This window comes from Centrocercus urophasianus, unplaced genomic scaffold (assembly GCF_019232065.1).
Source record: "Centrocercus urophasianus isolate 14NV4802_14NV808 unplaced genomic scaffold, USGS_Curo_1.0 seq_3, whole genome shotgun sequence".
In the NCBI taxonomy this organism is placed as follows: domain Eukaryota; kingdom Metazoa; phylum Chordata; class Aves; order Galliformes; family Phasianidae; genus Centrocercus; species Centrocercus urophasianus.
The window spans coordinates 3,469,714-3,493,736 of NW_024884866.1; the positions used below are offsets into that span (position 1 = coordinate 3,469,714).

The 24,023-nt window shown below is 43.8% G+C and overlaps 1 protein-coding gene across 2 annotated transcripts in view; it reads left to right on the forward strand.

Annotated features, from left to right (window-relative positions):
• The first annotated feature begins 233 nt into the window (after positions 1-233).
• ZNF827 (zinc finger protein 827) overlaps positions 234-24,023 on the forward strand; it is a 106,794-nt gene continuing 83,004 nt past the window's right edge. The window contains exon 1 of one of the 2 annotated variants that reach the window (XM_042828420.1): positions 234-320. In XM_042828420.1, coding sequence (XP_042684354.1) covers positions 278-320 — 43 coding nt within the window. In that variant the 5' untranslated portion in view covers positions 234-277. Of the gene's footprint in view, positions 321-2,649; positions 2,672-24,023 lie in introns of those variants that run through there. The other variant, XM_042828422.1, reaches the window with a different exon arrangement.

The following is a 24,023-nucleotide window of genomic DNA, read 5'->3' on the forward strand; positions in this document are numbered from 1 at the left end:
GGCCGCGGCGAGCGGGGACAAGCCAGGTGCACGGCCGGCTCGGGGGGAGAGGAGGGAGAAAGGGAGCGCGGGGGGAGAGAGCCCTCCGCGGCGGCTCCGGGGACGCCGGCTGCAGCCCTCGCTCCCCCGGCGGAGAGGGAAAGCCCGCCCCGGCCGGCGGCTCCCCCGGGGGGCCCGGCTTTGTGCCCGTCCGTGCCCCCCCCCCACTCCCCCCCCCTCCCGCTCGTGTTTGATCTCCCGTTAAACAGAGGAGGAGAATGTGAAAAAAAGGGGGAAAATGCCCAGGAGGAAGCAGGAGCAGCCCAAGCGCCTCTCTTCACGTAAGTGCCCCCTCTTTTTGCCATTTTCTCCTTCCTCCTCTCCCCGTCTCCTTCCTCTCTGCAGCCGCCTCCGCCGTTTCGCGCATTAGTTTAGGGTTACAGAGGTGAAACTGACAAAGACACAGCCTGGGTTATTCCTCTTTTAGGTCTGAGCTCAGGCAGCCATGTTGGTGATGAACAGCCTTGTGCCCTTTTAATTTTTCCTCTCTCTCTCCTTTCCCCCCTTCTTTCTTCGCGTCCCTCGCCCTTTCCTCCCCCTCCCTCCCCCCGCCCGTGATTGTGCATTTGTGCTCTGGGGGGGCGGCGTGGGGCTCTTAGGGGCTGGAGGGAGGGGGTGCCGTTAACGGGGTGGGGAGGGGGGCTCGCACCGGAGGGGAGGGCGGCGAGCGGGGAAGCGGCTGCCGGCGGCTCGCGTGGAACCGGCCGAGAGGTCTGTCCGCGGCTAAAGGTTGCGGCGAGGTGGGGAGGTGGGCACGGCCCCCCGGGGCCGGCGGCGGAAGGGGGGTTGGGTTGTGGGGGGAAGGGGGGGGAGGCAACCGCAGCGACCCCGCAGCCGCCCCTACGGGAGCCGGGACCGGCGGGGGAGGGGGCGGCGGCGGTGAGGCGGCCCGTAACGGCGAGGTCTCCGCGGAGCGGGGAGAGGCGGCGGAGCGCGCGGGGCTGCCGCTGGCTGCGGCGGATCGGGGGCTCCGGCGGCGCTGCCCCAGCCGGCAGCAGCAGAGCACAGGGCTAAAGTGCATCTCGCCGCTCCCGCCTGCGGGCACCCCGCGTGCACGCTCACGCTTGCATCCCCAACGCGGTTCCCCCTGCCCTGCTGCTCCTCGCTCCCTGCCCCCTCCTTCCTATTTTCTCCCCTCTTTGCAAAACAGTTAACTTTTCTCCCGCTCTCCTTCATCCTCCCCTAACCCCCCCCCCCCCGCAACCCCCCCCCCCCGGACCCCCGCCAGGGAGCCGGCAGCTATTGAGGGAGAGATGGAGGGGAGGGGACCTAAAAATACCTTGCCCCTGCCTGGCCCCGGGGGTGCCTTGAGGCGAGCAGGGGGTGGTTGCCGGGGGTCATTTGACCGTCTCCGGCGCATCTGCCCGGAGCGCGCTCTTCGCGCGAGGCCGGGGGGCACGGCGGGGCCGAGGACTCGGTCAGCGGGAGTTCAGCGCGGCGGCCCCGGCCCTGCCGCTGCCGGGGGGCGCCGCTGCGGGCGGAGCGCGGTGCGGCTCCGAGCGATAGGGGCAGCGCTGCCCCGAACCCGCCGTTCGGAGGCACGGGGGCCAGGCCGGGGGGCGGCACTCGCAGCCCGGCGAATATATCTCTCCCCGTTTTCTTTTCGCTGGTTTGAGGAAGGTTCGAGTTGCGCTTTTTATCGATTTTTCTCCACCTCCCCCTTTTCCCTTCCTTGCTCCTTCCCCTCATCCCTTCTCTCTCCTTTCGCCCCCGTGCAGCCCTGCCGCGCTCCGCCCGCCGCAGTCGGCGGCCCCGTGCGCTGCTCCCCGCGCACTGCGAGGCCGGCACGGGGGCGGTGGCGGCGCCGCCTCTGCAGCGCCCGGCGGGCGGGGGCAGGGGCCAAGCCCGGGAGCGCGAGGCCTCGCCCGGCGGCGCGGGGGCCTCCCGGGGGGGGGGGGGGGGAGGGGGGGGGGGGGGGGGGGGGCGTGCAGCGCCGCCGCCCGGAGCCCCCTGTGAGCGGGGGCGCGGCGGGGAGGGAAGGGGGGATTTCCTCGGCCCGTAGGAGGCTGCGGGGCGGGCCCCACGGGCGGCGCGGCGGCTGACCTTGCCCCTGCCCTGCCCCGCGTGGCTGCCCTCTGCCCGCCTCTCGGGCTGACACGCAGCCCGGGCTCCATTTTAGCTCGCGCTGCCGTGCACTGCCTGCCGGGCTCGGCTCCGGCGCTGCGCTGCCCCCGCCCGCGGGCTGCGTCTCGGGCTCGCCGCGGCCCCGACCTCCTGACCGCCGCGCCAGGAAAAGTCGCGGCCTTCTCCGAGCGAAGGGACAATCGTTTGCGTTGTGCGAAACGGGCGCCGTGTTTATTTTGTTTCTTAAATGCACGGCCTCCTTTGCAGCTCTTTTGGCTGAATTTTTTAGTTCAATTCACGAGAGGTGTTGGGTTGTTTTTTTTTTCCTGATGTGTGAAGCATGCTCTCTGTGTCCCACGCTGATGGTACTTCTTAGTGGGTTGTATTTATTTAGATTTCTCCTATGGCCCGATTGCGTTGAATTAAAAGCTCTCCTCTGACAAAAATATGACAATAACATGTTGGGTAAATAAGGAAGAATTGTAGGAATGCTGATGCAGCCTGCAGCACTGCACGTTCAGAGGATGGCCTGGAACCCATTGCGCTTGGTGTGCAAGTGGTATGAACGGTGGGTTTGGGGCTGGTTGGTTTTTTTGTAATATGTTTCTTTAATGGACGTTTTGTGAAAAATACACTTTTTTTCCCCCCCCCTACAATTCCTGAAGGTTTTAGCCATGTATTTTCTTAGGTTGTGTATACTTTTTGTTGTTAGGTGTTAACGATAGCATTAGAACAGGGAGCCTGCTTGCACATCCAGAAGATGACTCAGGTTGCGTTGAGCCTCAGTTCTGCACAAGCCTGGGTTTGGCGCTGCGCTTGAGCCCGGAGCTGTGCCACAGGTCGCTGCTGGTGCAAGACTGCTCTGTGGTGCACTCGGTGCGTGTGTGACCGCTTTTGGTGCACGTGGTATCCTGCACTATCTCCTGATAATTTGGATGCTCTTGCAGTGGCTGGGAAAGCAAATAGGCATTGTTACACTGAACGGCTTAGTAATGTGGGGCTATAAATAAGCTGATGCGTGACCCTATGGGCTCTAGAGAAGCTCGGGTAGAAAGTAGTGTTTTCAGGATCTCCAGGCCTTATTTCATTTCTTACAAATTGTGTACGCTGACGTGCATCTGATGAACGTGGTACGATGGTATGCAGCTGCTGCCCACTGGGACCCTGATTTTATCTTTCTGTATATTGGACACTTCTGTTCATTGGCTTCATTTGAAAACTTCTGTAAGTTTCGAGATAATTTCCCAAAAGAAGATGGCACCACCAGAACACCTGCTCTGGTAAAGAAATTTTCTACCTTAAGCGTTTGTTAGAGATGTAAGAGACCATTACAACAATGTAACTGAGTTTCAAGCGAGTTGCAAGACGCTGACACTTAGGTAGCTTAGAGAATAAGAGTTGATTTCATTAGATGCATTAATATCACTTGCTTAAAAGGGCAGGGTTAAGGTTGAGCTCACGGTTACTGGAGTTGTTTACAACACAGTTCAACTTGGAAGGGTCCTTTGGAGGTCGTTTGGTTAAGGGCCCTGCTCCCAGCAGAGTGACCCCCAGTATTCAGTTGGATGGGCCATAGGAATCTCCACTGAGAACATGAATTGCAGCTGGAGCTTCTGCTTGCAAAGAAGTGTAATTTTTGGAAATCTTTAGTCACTGATGCTGGTGGATAGTCTTCACTTGCATTCTGAAATATAAGAGAAAGTGCTTCCTTTTTAATCTAAGATACGAGTGAATGAGATCAGAACTTCAGGAATTCTTGGACAGACAATGGCTCTTTGGTATACAAATAAAATACTGGAGCAGCTCACCTCAGTTTGCACTGAAAGAGCTTCATAAGTTAAAAATTTACTCAGTGCACATGCGTCTCATGAGTACTTTTGGATGCACCTTACTCAGACAAATCAATTCATTTTCATTGGCATGTTTGAAGGAACTTTATTTGTTCCTTAGTGTGTCATAGGTGGGGTCTTTTTTGTGCTTTTTTTTTTCCTCTTTCAGCTGTTCAATGCTTCGATCTAAATATTTTTTTCTTCTCTGTACAGTTAGAATCAGAATCTTTGGAAATGCATTCACAAATACAGTTTTCCTCTGTTCTTCTTATCTTGACCACCTTACGTTCTATCCTACCTCGCGCTATTACATCCTTTTCTCAGAGTTCCTCACCTTACACTCGTGAGATGGAAGAGATCAGCCTGAGAAGTAAAAGTTTTGGGAAGTTTTGAGATAGCAAGTAGATGTTCAGGATCTAGATTGCAACATTGTCTCAAACACAGCAATCACTGTTCCCTGAGGTTTGGTCCTGTCCCAAAAGTTTGTGCGCAGTGCTGTTTGTGAATGAATGCCACAATATCATTTATACCAAGCCTGTGTTTGTCATATCAGGCAATTAGAAGCTTTATTCAGAGTTATGAAGGGTGAGCTACTGCTTCTGTTGGCTGTCTTCTGTTGAAGATGGAGATAAAACGCTGACATAATCTTAGTTTAACTATCAGAAGCTGGATTTGTGATTATGAGGGGGCATAACTTTTCTTGCTTTTGTGGTTAAGTTTGGTGTTAGGTATTCCAGATACCGCGTTGTAGTTTTCTAATGTTTCTATACAAAACAAACAAGCAAGTTTCATCATGTTTGATATGATGAAACTTTTTATTATGTTTTTTAATGGTGGGTTGTATTATCAGAGTGTAAAGAAAATACTGATAATGAGATGAATTAGGAGGGGTTTAAAGCTTCCTCCTTTTTTATTTCTGCAGCTTGCTTTATGTGATACCTTCTGGCTGCAAGAGAGAGAGGGTTTGGGGGGGAGGGGGGCTCAAAAGACTTCCTATTGTCAGAAAGTCCTCACCAGCATTTGGCTTTTCTTTGAGACAAAGGGTCTTTATCAGGAACAGGAACCTGTCTTTTAACAGTGTTTATTACCTTACTAGCAGGCATTGCTTGTACAAGGGGAAGCTTTCAACATATTTTCTATTTACTATTTCTAACCTCTCACCGCTGCAGGGATCATGATATAGCTCACTGTTGACAAGAGGGTCCACGTAGGGAAAATTATTATTCTTAGTATGATTAGGTTAATAATTTCATTGCTATTATCGTAGTTGTCCTGGTGGTACTATAATGTACCTCTTAAATGAACAGCAGCGTTTAGCTGGATGGAGTAGCATCCACATTACTCTGTCTGGAAACACTGTTCTTGTTTTGTCTCACTCCGTTACAGCAAAGTCTCATTATAGACTTTTCAGAAATAGCTTCTCTCTTTATGGGGATTGTTTCTGACGTCTGAAATGTCTGTATGGAGTCATTCAGTGGTCAGTGTCTGAAGTCATTCACTGGTAGGCTCTTAGTGTTGTCTGATGGTACGAAATATTAGTAGATCTCACTCAGGTATGAATCGGAGTAACAAAGAATTGGTGTTGTGCTCGTTAAGTTACTTATGGTTTAAGATCTTATGAATTAAATTTCAGAGAGAGCAGAGGGACAAAAAAGTATAAAACAAAGACAGGCTTCTTAGTCGGCAAAGCAGGGAAGCCCACAGGTAGAGCAGTAGAATGGGAAATGTAAGAACGTGTAGACAATGCATTTTTTATTTTTCAGTTTTAAAATGGACAAAGAAAGTACAGCTTCATCTTTGTTATGGCATGATTGTTGTATTTTTCATATGTAAGAAGGCAGAAATAGGAAGAATTAAGTTTAACAGAAAAAAAAAGAAAAAAGAAGAGCCAGGAGGAGCTGGCTGTTCAAAGTGAAGTATTAGTAATTTCCTATAATTTAATCAGACAAGATCCCAGAGCAAGATAATGAGAGCATGACCTACAAAAGAGGACTTTTTGGAAGTTAAAAGGGTTTCTAACATGAAGCTTTGCTAGGCATATGATTTGTCATGAAGCACCATATAGAGGACCTTTTTTCTTTCACGTTGCAAAGAAATCATAATATGGACATTAGTTCAGATGGTTAGGAAGAGCTAATTTGGCTTGTGCCTGGAATCCTTTTACTGTTAGAGCTGTTAAACTACTGCAGAGTCATACTTGATGAATTTATATTCTAAGTAATGTTTTGTTCTGGTTTACCGTTTTTTTCTTGCCTAGTTTGTCAGTCGTGATACTATGATGTGTACCATTTGAATTTACATATATAACCTCCCTTCGTGGTTTATGGAGCCTGAAGTGTTACGTGTTTCATGAAAACAGTATGCAGAAATCTTGGAGTTCAAAGTAGCTAGCAGTATGTAAAGGTTGTCAGTTTTCAAGTGATTCTCTTTTTCTCTCCCCCTGACTTTTTATTTCATATTTTAAAGTTGTTTCTATGAGCAACAGTAAATGATGTGGCTCGATATGGGCTGAAGGAAAAATAACCTCAAGAAGGTTGCTAACCCTTTCCCCAAGGATTTTTTTTCCCCCAATAATTTTAATTTGAGTTCTAAAACTCAGGCTGTACCCAGACTCGAGTTCAAAGGAAGCATGTTGCAGGGTGCAGTCAGCGTAACTCTGCACACCTACACATGTACACCCCAACAACTGTGGCTCATTTCATGCAGGATTCAGTAACTTGTATCCAAAAATTCACAGAAGAGCTTCTCTTTCAGTTTTTGGTTTTGGAGACTAACTCAGTGTCATAGCTACAGAACCGTTATGCTCCCAAAGGTGAATTTTCTTCTCATCGTGTGCCTGCAGTGGTGTTTACAACCTGGTACTCCGGTTAGCCTAAACAACAGGCGTGCTTGGTTTAGGCCTGTAGGTGTAGGCTTTCTAGTTAGCTCTATTGCTTAAAGTTTCTCTTGGCTTTCCAGGGATTTCATGTTTGTGGTATAATTACACTGAACAGTAGAATCCCACGGCTTAAGCCTAATGCTTAAACTAACCTGTTAGATTTTGCAGGTTGAGAGAGGTGTTAAGAGTTGGCACAGAGTGCAAGTTCAATTAACTGGGAATCATGGAAGGGTTATGTTTTTGGGGGTTTTTTTTGAGAAGCAGGTAGTAAGGAGAGGAAAAACTGGACCATACAAGCAGTCATTTCCCTCGTTCTTTTCAGTACTTAGGTGATAGGAATGGAAGTTGGGGCTGAAAGGATGACTAATGCTGATGGTACGGTAGATCAAGAAAAAGAAGCTTGTTATGCAAGACTACAGATTTAGCTGCTGCTTAAAATATGTTGCGTTAAAAATGAAAGGGTTACCAAGCAGTAGAGGTCTTGTGGTGCTTGACTTAGCCAACAGATTGAGAAAGTGAAGTTAGGTTCTATACATTTGCGCTGTTTCATTTCTTTTGTTTGGGACAGTCACTAGAACAGAAATAAATCATTCAAAACAACTCAAGGCAAGCTCCTGTCATCATTCCTTTAGATTCCTTTAGATAGCATGGTTTTACTTCTGGAGACTCCCTCCCCCGAGAAGGGTTTATAACTGCAGGACCTCATCTGAGATTTGCTGCTTGAATGTCTTTTCTGCTTTCAGAAGGCTTTGTAAGCAAATAAGTAGAATTATGTCCTCCTTGTTTAAGGCCACTGAGAAGTTTTTCTTGGAAGTTTCTGTAATGGAGAAGATTTGGTAAAGACTTACTTTAAAACTATAGCTCCCTATTTTAAACAGGTGTTTTGGATGTGTCCTGGATTTTGATACCTGATAAAGTTTGTAACATGCTGTCAGAAGTGGGGATTCTGTTGAGTTCTTAAAAGAAATGGCAAGTAACTCTCAGAAAAATGCTTTAAAAATTGGTGGTTTTGTCAAGCGTGAATTTTGCGTAATGGGTGATCCTCATGCGCGACTTGATTAATGAACAGGAATTCTTTGTAAGCCACTTCGTGTTGACTCGTGTAGTACAAATAAGCCATGATAATTCATCTTAGGTGAATTTATTTTCTCAAAAATGAAAATAGTAGCAGATCTTCTGCAGTAGATAATCGTGCGGTCAGGAGCAGGTAAGGGAAAGAGAGAATACTGGGCAACTGGAACCAGCTAGCAGCAGGTGTTGAGGCTGTTTGAGTTTGCTTGCATTCCTGAAGCAGGAATCACTCCCCTTGTGGGCTGCTGTGTCAAATGTAGACCTCGCAGCTGGTGCCTCAGGACTCATTTCATCTGTGTTTGAAGCAGAATCTTCACTTTTCTACCTTTGTATTTCTAGCCCTTTGAGGCCATGAGGAGCCCTTCTTAGGCACCAGTGTAAGCGTAACAGCCTAGAGCTGCTCTAATTTCTGCTGCCCACAGGCTCTCATCCTGCTCCTTGTTCTGGAGGGGAAGGGTTGACAATCCTTTCGTCAATTCTGTGTTGCCAGAGGGAGTTTTGTGCACAGAGAATAACTCTGAAGGGGGCTCTTCTGCCCACCTTGAGGTACTTGTACATTGCCCATAAGGTATAAATGGATCTCGCCATAATTGCTTTTACGTCTTCCTGCACAGTGTTATGCCATGTTGAGATAACAAAGCAAGCTCTAATAAAGCTACCTTGTGTATGGGAGGCAGTTATCACAGCAGTCTACTCAGGTTAATTCAGCCATAATGCTTCAGGGTATTCTCAGGCTGGTTCAGATATCACTACATAGCACTGTGTTATTTAGCATGGACATACTCTCACGAGAATCGGAGTTGTTGTCTTTGAAGGCATTTCCTAGCCTGCAAAAAAACTGTTGGTAAAGCCCACGGAGTCTTCAACCAGTAAAAAATCAAATCCCGTAATCCAGTGATGGGCTGGAAGTAGGTGTGAAACATCCCTTTCTCCTCCACCATTCCCCTGAATTTTAGGTGAATTTCTGAGCAGAATATAGAAATGACCCATGCCCTGAGTAGCCATAGCATTAGTTTCTTATAAAATGAGTTTGGCACAGAATCCTAAATCTCCTTATTTTATTTAAGTTTTGAGGAAGGTTCACTTTTTATTTGGTGCTTGCATGAGAATTAAGACCACTGACTTAGTGTGTCTGAGGGTGAGGAGTTCCTATTCTGCATGGGAAGAATTGTGTCTGTGTTAGCCTACCCCTACAAGTAGCTTCCTAATCCTCTCTTGGTTGGCTTTGCTCGTTAACCCCAAGCAATCCTCTCAGGGGCAAAGAAAGCGGCTGTCTTTGGTAGCAAACAGCACGACAAAACAAACAGTTCTTGAAGCTTCCTTCAGATACTGTAATATCTTCCTTCTGGGAGGAATTAGAGAAACAGAGAATATAATTTGCCGTGTTTTAATCTGACTTTGGGAGTGAGGAAAGTAGTAAATTATAGGGAGCAAGATTCCTGTGGCATTTTTAGGAAGGAATAATTTCAGTATCTAAACCCTAAGCCTTTTGTTTCTGAGGCAGACTGAAAGCTAAAGTGCATAAAGCACTCAGGTGAGTAGTGGAGGAGAGTAAAACTTAAACAATGCGCCCCTCATTTAATATATTAAAAAAAAAAATTGGAGAATCTGCATATCCCAAAAATAAACAGAAATTAGCTAAAAACTGATCGTTAGATTAGGTATGCTGTCTGTTCTCACCTGCAGTGCTTGACCGTTGACATGCATACCATTTGGGGGCTTCCACTCTGTGCCCCTTGGCAGGAGCTGTAGACATGATAGGGGTAGTTGAAGATGTTGCAGCAGCTTGATGTGAGGCTTCCTTGGTTTTCTTTATTAGGGCTTACGTATTTTAGTAATGTAGGAATTTCTGTTTGTTGTTTCCTTGATTTTACTGAAGAACAACCTTTGTAAATGTGTTCTAAAGCAACAATTTGGCCTATTTTAACAGCGTTTTTATAGGAGTCAGTGGTTTGAATAGTTACCATCAGGTTTTCTCTTAAGGTACTTTATAAAGGGGAAATAAAGTTCACAGTATTTGCTGTTACAACCTTCCCAAATTCAATATTTATGATAATCTAAGATGACTTTTCTGAGTTCCGTTTAACTTAATTTTGAAAAATAGAGCTTAGTGCCTCTCAGTAACAGTGGGCCGCCTTTGCAGATTTGCTCTGATCGCCCTTGTGCTGTTGGGGCAGTGCAAACGTTGAGCAAGTTGTCTTGGCCTTCCCAGGTGAAGTTCTCATTGCACAGGGGAAACACAGGAGAAACAGAGAGCTGTAAAGGCTCGTGTTGCGTTCCTCCTTTACCATATACTTACAGTACCATGCAGGAGAAAACCTGCTCCTGTGTATAGACTGAACAGAAGCATCTGGATTATTGAGCGTGTAGATGTAGTGACTCTTCTCAGTTGAGTGGAAGGATTTGCTTTTGCCACTGGGGCCGTTGTGAAGTTGTTTTATTTGTAGTCAGAGAAGGAAATACTGAGCTGAGCAGAAAGTCAAAGCACAAGTCAAAATGTACAGCACAGGCAGTTTTTTCCTTCCTTTCTTAGGAGCCAACTGGGTTAATTTTGTGCTCAGGACATGAAAACTTGCCTTCAGCAAGCAAGATTTATTTTCTTGCTGTTTTCCTAGTGTGAACGTAACAACTACATTGCTTGTAATATTTTTTGCAAATAAGAGACCTAGACTCTGTGATAGAGCTATCTGGGCTGTTTGTGATGGTGTATGGAGGCTCAGTGGGATGGTCTATAGACAAGAAGTGTCCAGCTTTTTGGATTCTTGTTTCTTTTTTTTTGTTTGTTTTTTCTTTTTCCTTCTTTTTCTAATAGTTTAACAAGAAGTTCTCATCAGAGATTCTTCTCACCTGTTGGAAGAGAACTTAACAGATATCTCTTCTTTTTATTCCAGTGTAGCACTACTACATTGATGAAGATGAGTTTTCCTCTTTTAGCTCTAAAACCACTCGTGATGTAATCACTGCTTTAATCACTGATGATGATTCTTTTTTTTCTTTTTTTTTTTTTTTAATCCTTTGCCAATCAGTATTTATGGTAAGATTTCTAGATCAGCTGGAGAGAATGGTCAGCATTTTCATGCATGTAGGAAAATAGAGCAATATCTGTTTTTCATTTTGGTAGTGCTACTACTACTTTATCAACGAAGACTACTGATAGTTGCAGAATATAATGAAAAGCTTTTTGGAGCTGGTTCAGTAGAAGACATGCTATGCCTATAAACTTGGGGAAGACAAGAGGAAAAGTTAATGCTGCCATTTGTACTATTCCAGACATTGTTGGCTTTGCTTGAGATGTTAGAGCCAGCGGTCATGCAGAAAGCAGACTAGAAGTAGCATGTTTTTCTGTGAGTCTCTAAATATTCTTTTATGTGAGTGTCTGCTGGATTTCTGTTCACTGCAGTAGTGATTAGACATAGGAAGGTGCTCTTGAGAGCTACCTTGTGCATGAGAGACAAGGAAATACTGTTTCCATCTCTTCTCTTGTGTTGGTGTAGTACATAGGACTACAGATCGGGGAGCCAGACAGCCTGTTGTCCTGAGTATACATGGTCTGACAAAAATTAGTGTCAGCCTGAAAGTGAGCTTGTATTGGAATTAGATGTACTGTAGGAAAGATGCATCTAGCAATTTCTCAGGTAAACCAAGGCACCAATGGCTGAAGTAATGCATGTGGATAGCAATTTTCCCTTGGAGGAACTAGAGGTAAGCCGAAAAAATAGAAAATATGCTCCTTGAAATGGCTAGGTATGTGCTGAATGTTGCTGTATGGTTTTTTGTTTGCTTGTTTGTTTGTTTGTTTTTCCCAGTGTTTTCAAAACCTTCTAAAGGCGTTTCCGTGAGTACTGAAATTATGCTGGGCTTACATTGTTGTATCTGGTGGGAGTTCTCCCCTTCTCTATTTCAGAACTTGACTATGTCTTCCAAAAGGTACAGGAAACTAATTCTATTCAGAGAGACCTAGACAGGCTTGAGCAGTAGGTCCAGGAGAATGTCTTTGAGGTTCAGCAAAGCCAAGTGCAAGGCCTTGCACTTGAGTCAAGGCAACCCCTGCTATCAATACAAGCTGGGAGGCAAAGGGATTGAGCACAGCCTTGCCAAAAAGGACCTGGGGGTACTGGTGGATAGCAGGCTGGACGCAAGCCAGCAATGTGCCCTTGCAGCCCAGAAAATCAACTGTATCCTGGACTGCATCAAAAGAATCATGGCTGGCAGGCTAAGGGAGGTGATTCTACCCCTGTGTGCTGGTGAGGCCTCACCTGGAGTGCTGCATGTGGATGTGGAGTCCTCAGTACAGGAAAGACACGGACCTGTTGGAGCATGTCCAGAGGAGGGCCACAGAAACTTTCCAAGAGATGGGACACCTCTCCTACAAGAAGAGGCTGAGAAAGACAAGAAGAAATGGTTTCAAGCTTTAAGAGGGCAGATTTGGGTTGGGTATAAGGAAAGTCTCTTACAGTGGGCGTCCTGAGGCACTGGAACAGATTGCCCAGAGATGAGGTAGAAGCCCTGTCCCTGGAGGCATTCAAGGCTAGGCTGGAGGGGCCTCTGAGCAGCCTGATTGAGCTGTGGATGTGCCTGTGCATTGCAAAGGAGTTGGACTAGGTGACCTTTAAAAGTCCCTTCCAACTCTAAGGATTCTATGATTCTATTTTCAAATTGCTTTATCAAAGCGGAAAGCAAGACAGAAGTAAAGGTGGAGTCACTGGCCTCAAATAATGATAGTGGGGGAGCTTTATTTTCTGGAGCTATGACTTTGCTGTTCAGAATTATTATTATTATTTTTTAACAAGATTGTTTTAATCTTATTTGTAGTAATTAAGCATTTCCTGCTAATTTAAACAGTTGGTTTTGGCAACATACAGATCGTCTTCTCGTGTACTGGTTCTAGTAATGTAAAGTTAAAAAAATCCACACAAGAGTCAAGGAAGCAGATAATTCACTGATTTATCAACCTTAGCAGATTTTTTTTTTTCCTTACGACATAGTGGTAGCTATGGTAAATTTACTCTGGATGGCTTAAGGGTACCAATTCTATATGGTGTGTACAACACATGAGGGCACCTCTTAAAATGAATGGTTGAAGGATCAGGTAATCAGCCTGTGAAGCTTTGGTGCCTCGATTAGCCTTTTGGTCAACAGTCTATTCCTCAGAAGAGTTTGAAATTGCCCTCCACAGCACAGCTGAGAGCAGAGGTGCTTTGTGGATTTTCCTTGGTGCTTCTAGATCAGTTTCAGTCTTTTGGGTATTTTGAGAACTTTCCATGAACTTAGCACTGTGCGTAAGCAATAATGCTAAATAACTGTTGTGATGGGGAAGTTATTTATCTTTGTGTCAAATTGTTTGTGTGCAACAAAGTGGCGTTCTTGAACACTTTCCTCACTTTGGTCAGCCCATTTTGTGGGATGAATTGACACTCACAGCTTCTCATGCACTTCCTTTCCAACTTCAAGGATGACTAAAATCATGTTGTTGTGGCAACCTTGTCAGTTTTAAATGAATAACCATGCTAAAATGAGCTGACATACTGAAGAGTAAACCAATGTTATAATAATATGCACCATAAACCAAACTCTTTATTCTTGTCTGTTCAAAACTGTTTGGAACATGTAAGGACTTTTGTGCCTGCTTTCTGTCATTGGGATGGTGTCTGTGCTGAGGCTTGCAGTACATTTCAGGCAATGAAGATGCACTCTGCTGCAGTAAAGAATTGAGACAGCTATCACTGCAGCCAGTTCTGGGAGGTGGCAGGGCAGGTGCAGGCCTTAATTAAGATGAATTGTTAGCTGATGAAGGCACTGTGTGAGTAAGAGCAGACAGTTTACAGAGGTGTTTCAAATACGGAGGGCACAGATATATACAAAATAAAGTGAGCCACAAATTTTATCTGTTACCAAGTGAAATGAAGATTAAAAAGCAAAGCTTTCCAACTCTTTTGGGCACCTAGATCTTACGTAATACAATTAGTGAAACTGTACTGTTCATGCTTAATGTCCTACTTCAGTCCTGCAATAACTACTCGTGAAGAGCTCACTGCATAAAGGTAACACCCATAAGGGTGCGTTTCCGTATTTTCTTCGTGTTTGCCAAAACCTTGTGAGATACCACTGAGAACCAAGAAATATATAACTGCTTGAAGATCATAGAATCCATAGAGTTGGAAGGGACCCTTAAAGGTCATCTGGTCCAATTCTGTCTTCCCTGTCTTCCATGTGCCTTAACATAGCTTTCAGGACGATCTATTTCATGATCTTTACCAGCGCAGAGGAGAGACTGACAGGTTAGTAGTTAACCTGGGTTGTCCTTCTACCCCTCTTAAAAATGGGTGACATTGCCTTTTATTCCAGTCACCAGGGACTTAACCTGACTGTCGTGACTTTTCAAATATTGAGAATGGTTTGGTGACTGCATCAACCAATTCCTTCAGACTCTGACATGCATCTCTTCAGGATCCATAGACTTCTGGATGTTCAGGCTCCTCAGGTGGTCACAAACCTCATCTTTGCTTACAGTGGAAGGTATATTGCTCCCCCAGTCCCCACCTTCTGAACCATTAGCTTGAGGGGTGTATGAGGAGCAGTTGCCAGTGAAAATTGAGGCAAAAAAGTTGAGTATCTCAACCTTCTCCTTGTCTGTTGTTACCATCCTGCCTATACTGTTCGCTGAGGGAGAGAGGAGGAGTACACCTATTTAGACTTTGCCTTTCTGGTTGATGTACCTGGTTGATGTCTTTCTTGTTCTTTGCATCTCTTGCCAAGTCCAGTTCCAGTTAGGCCTTGGCCTTCCTGACCCAGTCCATCACAGCCTAGCAGCATCTCCCAGGCTACCTGTCCCTGCTTCCACTACCTATGCATTTTCTTCTTCCATTTTGACCAGCAGGCCCTGATTTGACAATGTTGGTCTCTTGCCATCCCTTCCTCACTTGCTGCATCTCCTCTCCATTCCTTTGTTTTGTTGACTAACCCCCTGAAGAGCTGGAATTCGGCTTTCCTAAAATTAAGCATCCTGATTTTAGTCTTTGTTTGTTTGATATCCATCAGGATATTGAGTTCCACCACCCCTCATTTTTACAGCCCAGGCAGCCTCCAATCCTGAAGTTATTAATCAGTTCACTTACACTGATGAGCAGCAGGTCCAGTCTCGCATCTCCCCTGATGGGGCTATCTATTACTTGGCTCAAGAACTTATCCTCAATATATTCCAGGAGCCTCCTGGATTGCCTCCCGCTTGCTGTGCAACTTTTGCAGCGGGTGTCAAGGTGGCTGATGTCCTCTAGTAGGACAAGAGCCTGAGATTGCAACACCTCCTGTAGCTGGAGGAAGAAAGCTTCATCAGCAGGTTCTACCTGATCAGGTAGTCTATAGCAGACACAAACCACAGGGCTCTTTTTGTTACCACAGTCTATTACTCGCACACATAAGCTTTCAACTTGGTTATGGCCATTGTGGGATAGTTCTTCATACTCTCTTCCTTTCCAAATGTAGAGGGCGATTCCTCCTCCCCTCCTTCCTTGCCTCTGCTTTCTGAGCAGTTTCTAGCCACCGATAGCCACACTCCAGTCACAGGAGTCATCCCACCAGGTTTCAGTGGTGGCAACTACGTCGTGGTTTTGTAATAGCACAGTGGCTTCCAGCTTCTCTTGTTTGTTTCCCAAGTTGCATTGCATTGGTGTAGAAGCACTTCAGCCGGGTAGCTGGCCTTGTTGCCTTCTTGGAGGATAACTCCTTAATCCCTTTGAAGCATTCCCCTTGAGTTCTTGCCTTCTCCTATTACCTCAGTGATCCCTGACTCGTTGTCATAAGATTTCAAGTGTGTTGTGACTCTGCAGCATATCTCAGGGCAGCAGGTTGAAGGGCCCCATTAGCACACTGTCGCTCTCACTTAGTTATGCCATCCCACACACCTTATCATGGGCAGGCTAGATGCCTTGAGCTATCCATTTAGCAGATAGGTCTTTTAAACCCTGTGTTATGCATAGTCTTTTTCTTGGAGATTGATCACCACAGCACCGAAAAGGCATTGCACGACATGCAGAAAAAAATTCTGATGGTCTTAGTTCTGCTATGCAAGGCAGAAGCTAATCTCTTTGAAAATACGTAGAATTCCTCTATTTTTGAGCTTTTTATTCTGGGTCATATGTCAAATTATTGGCTAGTTCCATGGTCATTCCTGCGTTCCCAGTCCCAGTCCATCAATAAAAAGAACTGAGGTGGTTGTTCTTTTTTTTTTTTCTTTCTTTCTTCTAGGTATCTTAGTAACATAGTATGATCCTTCCATTTCTCAAGCAGAAATGTCCAAGTGAACGGATCCTGTTTTTTATAACACCTAAACAAAATTGTATGCTGGTAGATTTGAGAATGCAGGTGTACTTCAGTGCTTGAGCTCATGGCGATTGCTTATTCTGTCTGCAGTTTTGCCTCCTTCACTCTCTTTTCTTTTGTGAGGCAAGGATAACTGCAACCTCACATCTTGTCAGGAAAAAAGTGTATCTTGATTGTGGTGTCTTCAGCCTCAAAAATATAACAGAAGACTGTAGCCTGGAATCAGACTACAGATCATATATTTGTTTAGAAATGAGTAACTGAGCTTCCTGTAGGTTCTAGATTTGTGTGTAATTATCCGTTTTTCAAAAAAAACAAACAAACAAAAAAAAACACCAAAGAACAAACAAACAACAACAATAAAAACCCCACTTTATTCATGACCTCCCCAAGGAACAAAATCTTGTCTTACTCGTGGAGTTAATTTTCATTCCAGCATGGCAGTAAAATATTAGGGATTCCTGTACTGACTGTTTGGCGTTTATGTGATTATCTCCCACAATAATTTGATCTTTCTGAGGTAGGCTGGTGTGGTAGGCCTTGACTCTTTATATGGTAAGAATAATATGAGCATGAAGAATTATGTTTAAGTCTTCTTATTTTGGATGTTTCACTGTCTCAGTTACCTTTTGGTATTCAGTGCTTACTCACTGAAACAGCCTATTGCTATAAACATCTATCTAGAGCAAACAAACGAACAAACAAATGAATTTTTACCGACTGGAAATAGTTGTAAGGAATTTTAAAACTTGCTTATAACTAAAGGAAAGTAGAATTTGTAATCGCTGTGCTGAACTTACCAGGTAAATGAGCTCACTAAGGTAAATGTGTGCTGAAACAAATGGTATGCTGCCATGCCAGGTGCAAGAAATGTGTCTGGGTAGGTTTGCACATGAACTACTTGAACCATCAAAGATCGTTGAAGCTGATTCCCTTTTCGAATGCAGCTGTGGAATAACAGTTGATCTCCTGCATATTTAGTTTGTCCTCACATTTGTAATACTCTGTCATAGCCTTACTCTGGTATTGTAGCTGGCTTTAAAAGACGCAGGAAGCCTGAAATTCTTGACTGAGGGGCTTTTGAATCTGACTCAGAACTGGTGGCTAAACAAGTGTTTAGTTTTATAGCAGATGCTTTATCACAATCTCTTTTTCATCAGAAAAAAGAGATGTATTCCTTAGATATTTTAATGTTCAGGATTTCAGTTGGCCACGTTTCTTCAGCGTATAAATCAGTGTGATCACTATCTCTAGCTTTGTGAAAGGTGTGTTTACACTCGACTATGTGTTATTACAGGATGTTAACGAGGGCCTGTGGAAGAACTTTTCAGTAAGGTTGGCTGGGTACTTTGCTTAGTCTCTGTAAAAGCGTTACAAGAACAACATAGGTACAGTAAAATACATTTTGTAGGGAACATGATTTTCTGTTGTTAGACTGACAATTTATATGCTTCAAGAATCGGTCTTGAGGCTACTAACAAAGCCTTTGCAGAGTAAGCTGTCTTCAGGAGTATTCGTTTCTTCTAAAAACCTCATTCATCAGGATCAACGGTTTTTGTCTACAGTCTCTCCAGGACTTCTAGGTATTGGTCAAGTGAATGAATGAAAGCTCTTTATTTGAGGTACTGCTTGAGAAATGGTCCTTAAAAAAGGTTCCTTTAAAGCCGTGTGTGTTCCATTCTGTTTTGTGCACACACCTTGAGTGCTTCAGCTCAGTGAGCTTCAGAGAGCGGGGAAAATCCAGCTAAAACAAAGTCATTTTAAATTGTAAGGAGACAAATGTTGCACATACATAATTATACATATATTCTACCCAATGTGTATTATTGTTATATATTAACAGTGTATGACATTGTTCTGCCCACATACTTCTCAGGGTGTTCTGATTAGTAGGCCTTACTGTTAAGATATTGTTTTCAGGTCTTTAAGGCTTTTCTTCTCTCACGAACATGTTGCAGCCCAGTTCTAGGGATAAATGTTTTTAAATAGTATTAAAATCATCTTTGATGGGTGGCTTAGCTATAGATGTCCCAGGTAGGTAAAGCAGCCTTCATGAAGCTGCCTGCCGTGACCATACTTCTCACAAGGACCAAGTTCTCTCCGGGAATCGTAGGAGTACACTGTGAAGATTTGGGAGGGAGAATCCGTGGTGTTTTTTCTTAACAAAACATGATGTGGTTTGTACTGCAAAAGACCTCAGGGAAAGCGTGGCTCAAATTATTGTCTAGTATAAGTGCTTTCAGGCCACCAACTCCTACTTCCCCATTCCTACCTCATGCACATAAGTTTTATTCCAGCTTCTTGGCAGACTGAGAACTTTTCTGCCGGATTAAGCGAGTTGAAGTTGGCTCACCAAGCAGTCAGATAAAGACCTGAGAAAACATGAGAGTGGGCACAGGACTACGGTTTCTGTCAGTCATAAGGTTTTGTCACCTTACCAGTGTATTCTGATTGCACTTGAAGGCAGTGCCTGTTAATTTGGTGTTCGAATCTCTGAGTCCTGTTGGAAGCAGCACTTCTCAAACCAGATCCTGCAGATGATAACTATATCCTCTTGCCTAGAACAAAAGAATAGCCAGTCTTGGAGGTAAGATGAACTAGCAGTAATCTTCTGAACAACTTGATGTTTTTGCAAAGATCAGACTTGCTACAACTGTAATGTCCTATTTTGTGGTTTGTCAATAGACCGAAGAGCCTTCATTAAGTAGTGACAGCTCACCTCAGGAGAAGCCATCTATTTCTGTCCTTTTTCATGGTTACCTAGCTAGTAACAGAAGGATCTTTTTTGGCAGGTAATGAAACCCATTTGACACACTTATTTTAGGAGATTAGCCTGAAAATAAAAGGTAAGTGTCTGATTCCCATCTATGACAAAATCCTTCTCCTTTGAGGGAAAGGAAGTAAAGGTAGTTTTATGTTGGCTATGATGAGCTTTTTCAGTAATACATCCTGCCTCCCTTCTTCCTTGGAGTCCATAACAGCTGGGGTCTGTCGCTGAAAGGAAACAGTGCTGTGCATGCATTTTGACTTCTTGTAGCTGGAGAGCAGTTGGGAAACCTGGATTTCTGCACACTCACTGTTGTTTGTGCATGAGGGCGAAGCATCTTGAACAGTTCCAGTTACTGTGAGGTAATTAATTTGTCTTCCTATAATCTTTTTCATCCTGGAGCCTTTTTTTTTTCTTTTTTCTTTTTTAGAACAAGTGCTAGAGAAATTGCTAGATGAGTATTCTGAGATATTTCTTGCAAGTATATTTTTTTAAACTTGCTTTAAGTTAGGGATGAAAGCAGAGGATATATGTCCTGTATTTAAAGGCTATGCCTTGCTTTTCCCCTGTTCTCCTTCCCTCCAGTTAGGAAAATCATTATTTTAGAAGATGTGGAGATGAAATAGAGAGCTCTACCTAGGGCTTCTTTTCCTATCTAATTGTGTGAATATTTTCACACATCTTAAACACAGGGGTGAAGGACAGAACAGAAGAGTTATTGCTTTTTGGCAGTTCCTTCTTGCAGCTGTGCTACTCTCTCTGGGTCAGCCTGCAGTAGAGAAATTTGGTTCAAGCACCAGCAACGCTGCTAAACCATTTTGTGATGAGGTCAAGAGTTGAATAATCATCCCGTTGATAAGTGAGCGAGCCAGAAATTCTGTTGAAAGAGGACAGTGACTTACTGTGCTGCTTACCTATTATAGGTCACAGAAACGATGAAGGGAAAATAGGGGACTGAGGGCACTCTAGCACATGACTGTTTATGTAACTGTGACTTCTAAGTTTTATTTGCTGCTGTTGATGTAATAAAAGAAGTTAAGGCAGGCCTTTGTGTCTTTATTAGAATCATGATTTTCTTGCAAGCATCCCCTTGGGAAAATCAACAGTGCTACTGCTCTCCGGATGTATGGCCTAATCCAATGTGACTGTAAATGCTTTTTAGAGGTAGAGTTTGGGTATGTCAGTGTACAGTGCATCCAGCTTCTCTGAAGTAGTTCTACAAACTGAACATCCACATAATGAGCAGAGTGTGGGAACCCACAATTTGTTGAGACCAAGAAATGACAGAAACACTTCTAAAAAAAAAAAAAAAATTGAAGTGCTTGAAAAGACATCTTGAATACAAATAAGGGTAGTTTGTATGGGACTGGATGGAGTGATTTCTGTAGGATATGCCAGAGTATTTCTTTTGGTACTACCTGATTGTGCAATTAGCAAGGATTTCTGTGAATATTTTCTCTGAGATGATGTGAGTTAGGAAGTTAGGTGATAATACTGAGTGATCTCTTGTAATCATTTTTTTTATTGCTAAAATGATACACAATGTACATAATTCATCTGAAGATATTTACTGTATTCAGTCCTTAGCACCTTAATCTGTTTTCTGGTCTATACTAAATTCTGCCATGATACTTCTGCGGCTGATCGTTCTCACTGAATATTCTGTTAACAGTGAGGACTTCAAGTTCCTCTTCTCTAATTTTATCCTGGATCCTCTCCAGTATGGCTTCTACTTTCTGTACTTCACTTAAACTGTTCTGCCCAGGGTGGCTAGCAACCACTCTGACAAATTTCAAGGTTCATTTGCCAGTGGTACTTAATCAGTTTGACTTGAGGAAGAGAGCATCCTTATGTACTCCAATTTTAAAGGGCTGGAGTATGTACATCAGCAGTTGATTGACTGTTGCAGAGCTGTAACGGAGACTTGGAGCTGCATTCTCTTCCTGAATGTGCTGCCACTGTACGATGGGAAACTCTTCGTACTTGGATATGATGCTGGTGGTAATGGTTGTGATGGAATCTGGGTTGCAGCACCTGTGAAGAGAGTCTATTCTGCAACGGACTGCCAGAACAGTGCAGTTTGGCCTGTGGCCAGGTCCCTAATCCTTGTTCGAGGAATAGGAAAGAAAGAAGATGGGAGAGAGCGGGACATGGAATCTTGATGTGTTATCGGTGGTGGTTGAAACCTTCCTGGAAGCCAGATATGAGCACAGAGATTTACTTCGCCTCACCTCTTCCTTGTCCTCGACTAGACAGCTGCCTTTACAGTTATCCATGCTTTCTCTGGTCTCATCTGCTTCTCATCCTTGTTGTGTCTCCCTCTTTTCTTGCTGTTCTTGACAGAAGGCACATGAAGCCAAGCTCTAGGTTGTTCCATTGTTGTTTGTTTTCTTTCTAAAAAACGTTTTTTTTTTATTTGATTACTCATCTAAGTCACTCTTTGGTTCCATAGAACTCCTCACGGATGGCTTTCTGGTTCATCTAATACAACTCTGTAAACTCTTTAGACATCTTGCAGGGCTCCTCAGTTCCCCTGCATATACCTGTAACTAGGATGACCTACTCTTTCAGTAGGCCATGGTATAGTGTGTAGTATGAGATAATATATAAAATGGATTGTGATAGGCATTTCAGATGGAATAAGACATGCTGTTACACTGCTGCTTATACTCCCAGTTTAATCGAGCTTCAGTTAGACTAAACAAAAGCTCAAGGGTAGGAAAATATCAGAGATAAGAGCCAGAAGTGTATTGGAGCAAAAAACTGGGAAGATGACTCGGGTGCCAAATAGCCAACAAATGCAACTGTAAGTTATTTAGATTGAGACAAACTTGAATGATCATATCTGAAACCTTTACATACATCAAGTATTTGATATCAAGATAATAAGAATGAAGCCTTCTGTCACTATCAATTCCTGTGTCTGTAGACTCCCAGACTTTTCTTGGTGCATAACTGCTGAAGTTAGGGCAATCTTAACTAATCTATCTCATCAGCGATTTTCCTGTGAGCATTTCTTTGAAATGATGTGACATCTACCTTCTTTTATATTTGTTTTAATTTTCATTCTGTAATCCCATAATTATGACTTCCATATGTTTCACGTCACTATAGTGTATGGAGGAATATAAATATCCCTATGCAATGTTAATTCTGTATTGAAGTTCTGTAACTTAATAGTTGCACTGAGTAATTAAAGTGAAATTATGTCCCTTTTACAAGGAAAATTCAAACTCTTTGGAATAGATTCCTTAACTGTAGCCATTTTTCAGATAATTTTTGGTGGTCCACACGGTGTTTCTATAGTAACGCTTTCACTGCCCACGCCTGTCGCTCAGTGCCTAACTTGAAGACTCTTACCTTTTCCGTGTGGTCCACTGCATTCATATTTTAGTGCTCCAGGTTTGTACAGGCTGGCATTGTGGAACACTTGCTGCTTTCATGAGTGGCACGTGTACCATTACATTACTTTGCATAAGGTGTAGTTAGAATTTCCCACGTTTGAATTGGGTGGCTTAGTATATAAATGAATATACTTGTTTGTCTTTTTTTCAGTTTTCAGAGATAACTAATTTGGGCAGTTAATATTTACACCTTTATTCAAATCACAGTCAAGTTCTAATCGTGATTCTACGTAAAGGAGCAGATGCTCTCAATATGAAATAACATGGCTTGGGATTAATAAGACTTAACTGTTAAACTCAGCTCTTGAAAGGGGAAACAGAACTTTTCTGTATTTGAAAACAAGCAAACAAGAAGGCAAGCATGGGAAACTGGCGTTTCTTCAAGCAGTGATTTTGCTCGCATTTGTGACTTTGCCAGAGATTGTTTGATAATGGGCTACATCAGTGGCCCAACAACGTGTTGATGCGGACGGGAGTGGAAAGTACTTGTTTGAGGTTCCTGGTGCAGTGTGATGGCACATTCCTGAAGCATGCAGGACGCCTGTAACTGTACCAGTCTCTGCCAGAGAAAGGTGATTTGGGAAGCAGAGCTCCCTTCAGAACTGCTGTGGAAATGAGGAAAGAGAAGTGCTGACGTGTCTTGACTCTCAAATCACGTTGAGAAGAGCCGATCTGATGACCAGTTACTAGCTAAGTGTTGGCAGATTCCTTCTGGCAAGGTCTTCTTCTAAATGAAGTTGGTGAGAATTTGTCTTCAATTTTTAAGTTACCTTTCCCTATTTTGCAATTGCCATGTGCTTTCTTACCTACATTTAGCATTTCGGACTTAAATAAGAATGAAATGCTTGTAGCTGAGCATCCATTAAGTAATTGTTTTAACTGTAGTATGTTTGTTGTGGGGAGAAGAAACATAAATGTGGGATTGCGTTTCTACTCAGCTAAGCTACTAAGCTTTCAGGCACTTCTCACTGGAGCTCCTTAGTTGTGTTGTAAGAGGAGGAATAAATGCACTACGCAGACCTTTTGCCACAAGTAGGGAATTCAGCTGAAATTTCTTGACAAGCACGTGGAGATTGGCTCTTGCTTCAGTTAGACTTGGACTGGGTGTCCCACGGACTCATCCCCTGAGTTCTGAGGAAGGTTTTGTTCAATTTGAAGGTGTGTGAGTCGATGGGTTGGGTTGACTTCTAGAGTTCTGAAGCTTGTTCAAAGGCTTGTGAGTCTATGTGAATTAAAGTCCTGCCCTTAAAGGCCTTGAATGGCAACTTGGCTTAGAAGTGAAATTGTCAGGCTTCACAGTTATGCTTCTAAACCAATTCACTAGTGTTTAAAAGGAGGCTTGACTGAGTTCATGATAAGACACTGATGCTGGCTTTTTCAGCATTAACCTTACAGCCCTAAAGTACTTGTGGACTTGATACTGCAGCAGCAGCGGGAATTACTCAGGAAAGGAAAATTAGAACTGTGTCAGCAGTTAGAGGTCTGATTTTTGTGTACTGAAAGAAACTGTACTGGGGAAAAAAAAAAAAAAAAAAAAAAAAAAAAAAGGCAAGTCCAGCTGGATTTGGGGATAGAGATGCTGCAGAGGAAATTTGCCCATGCTTTTTGTACAGACCACTTGGAAGTTTTGAGCAAGCTTGAGTAGGTCCAGG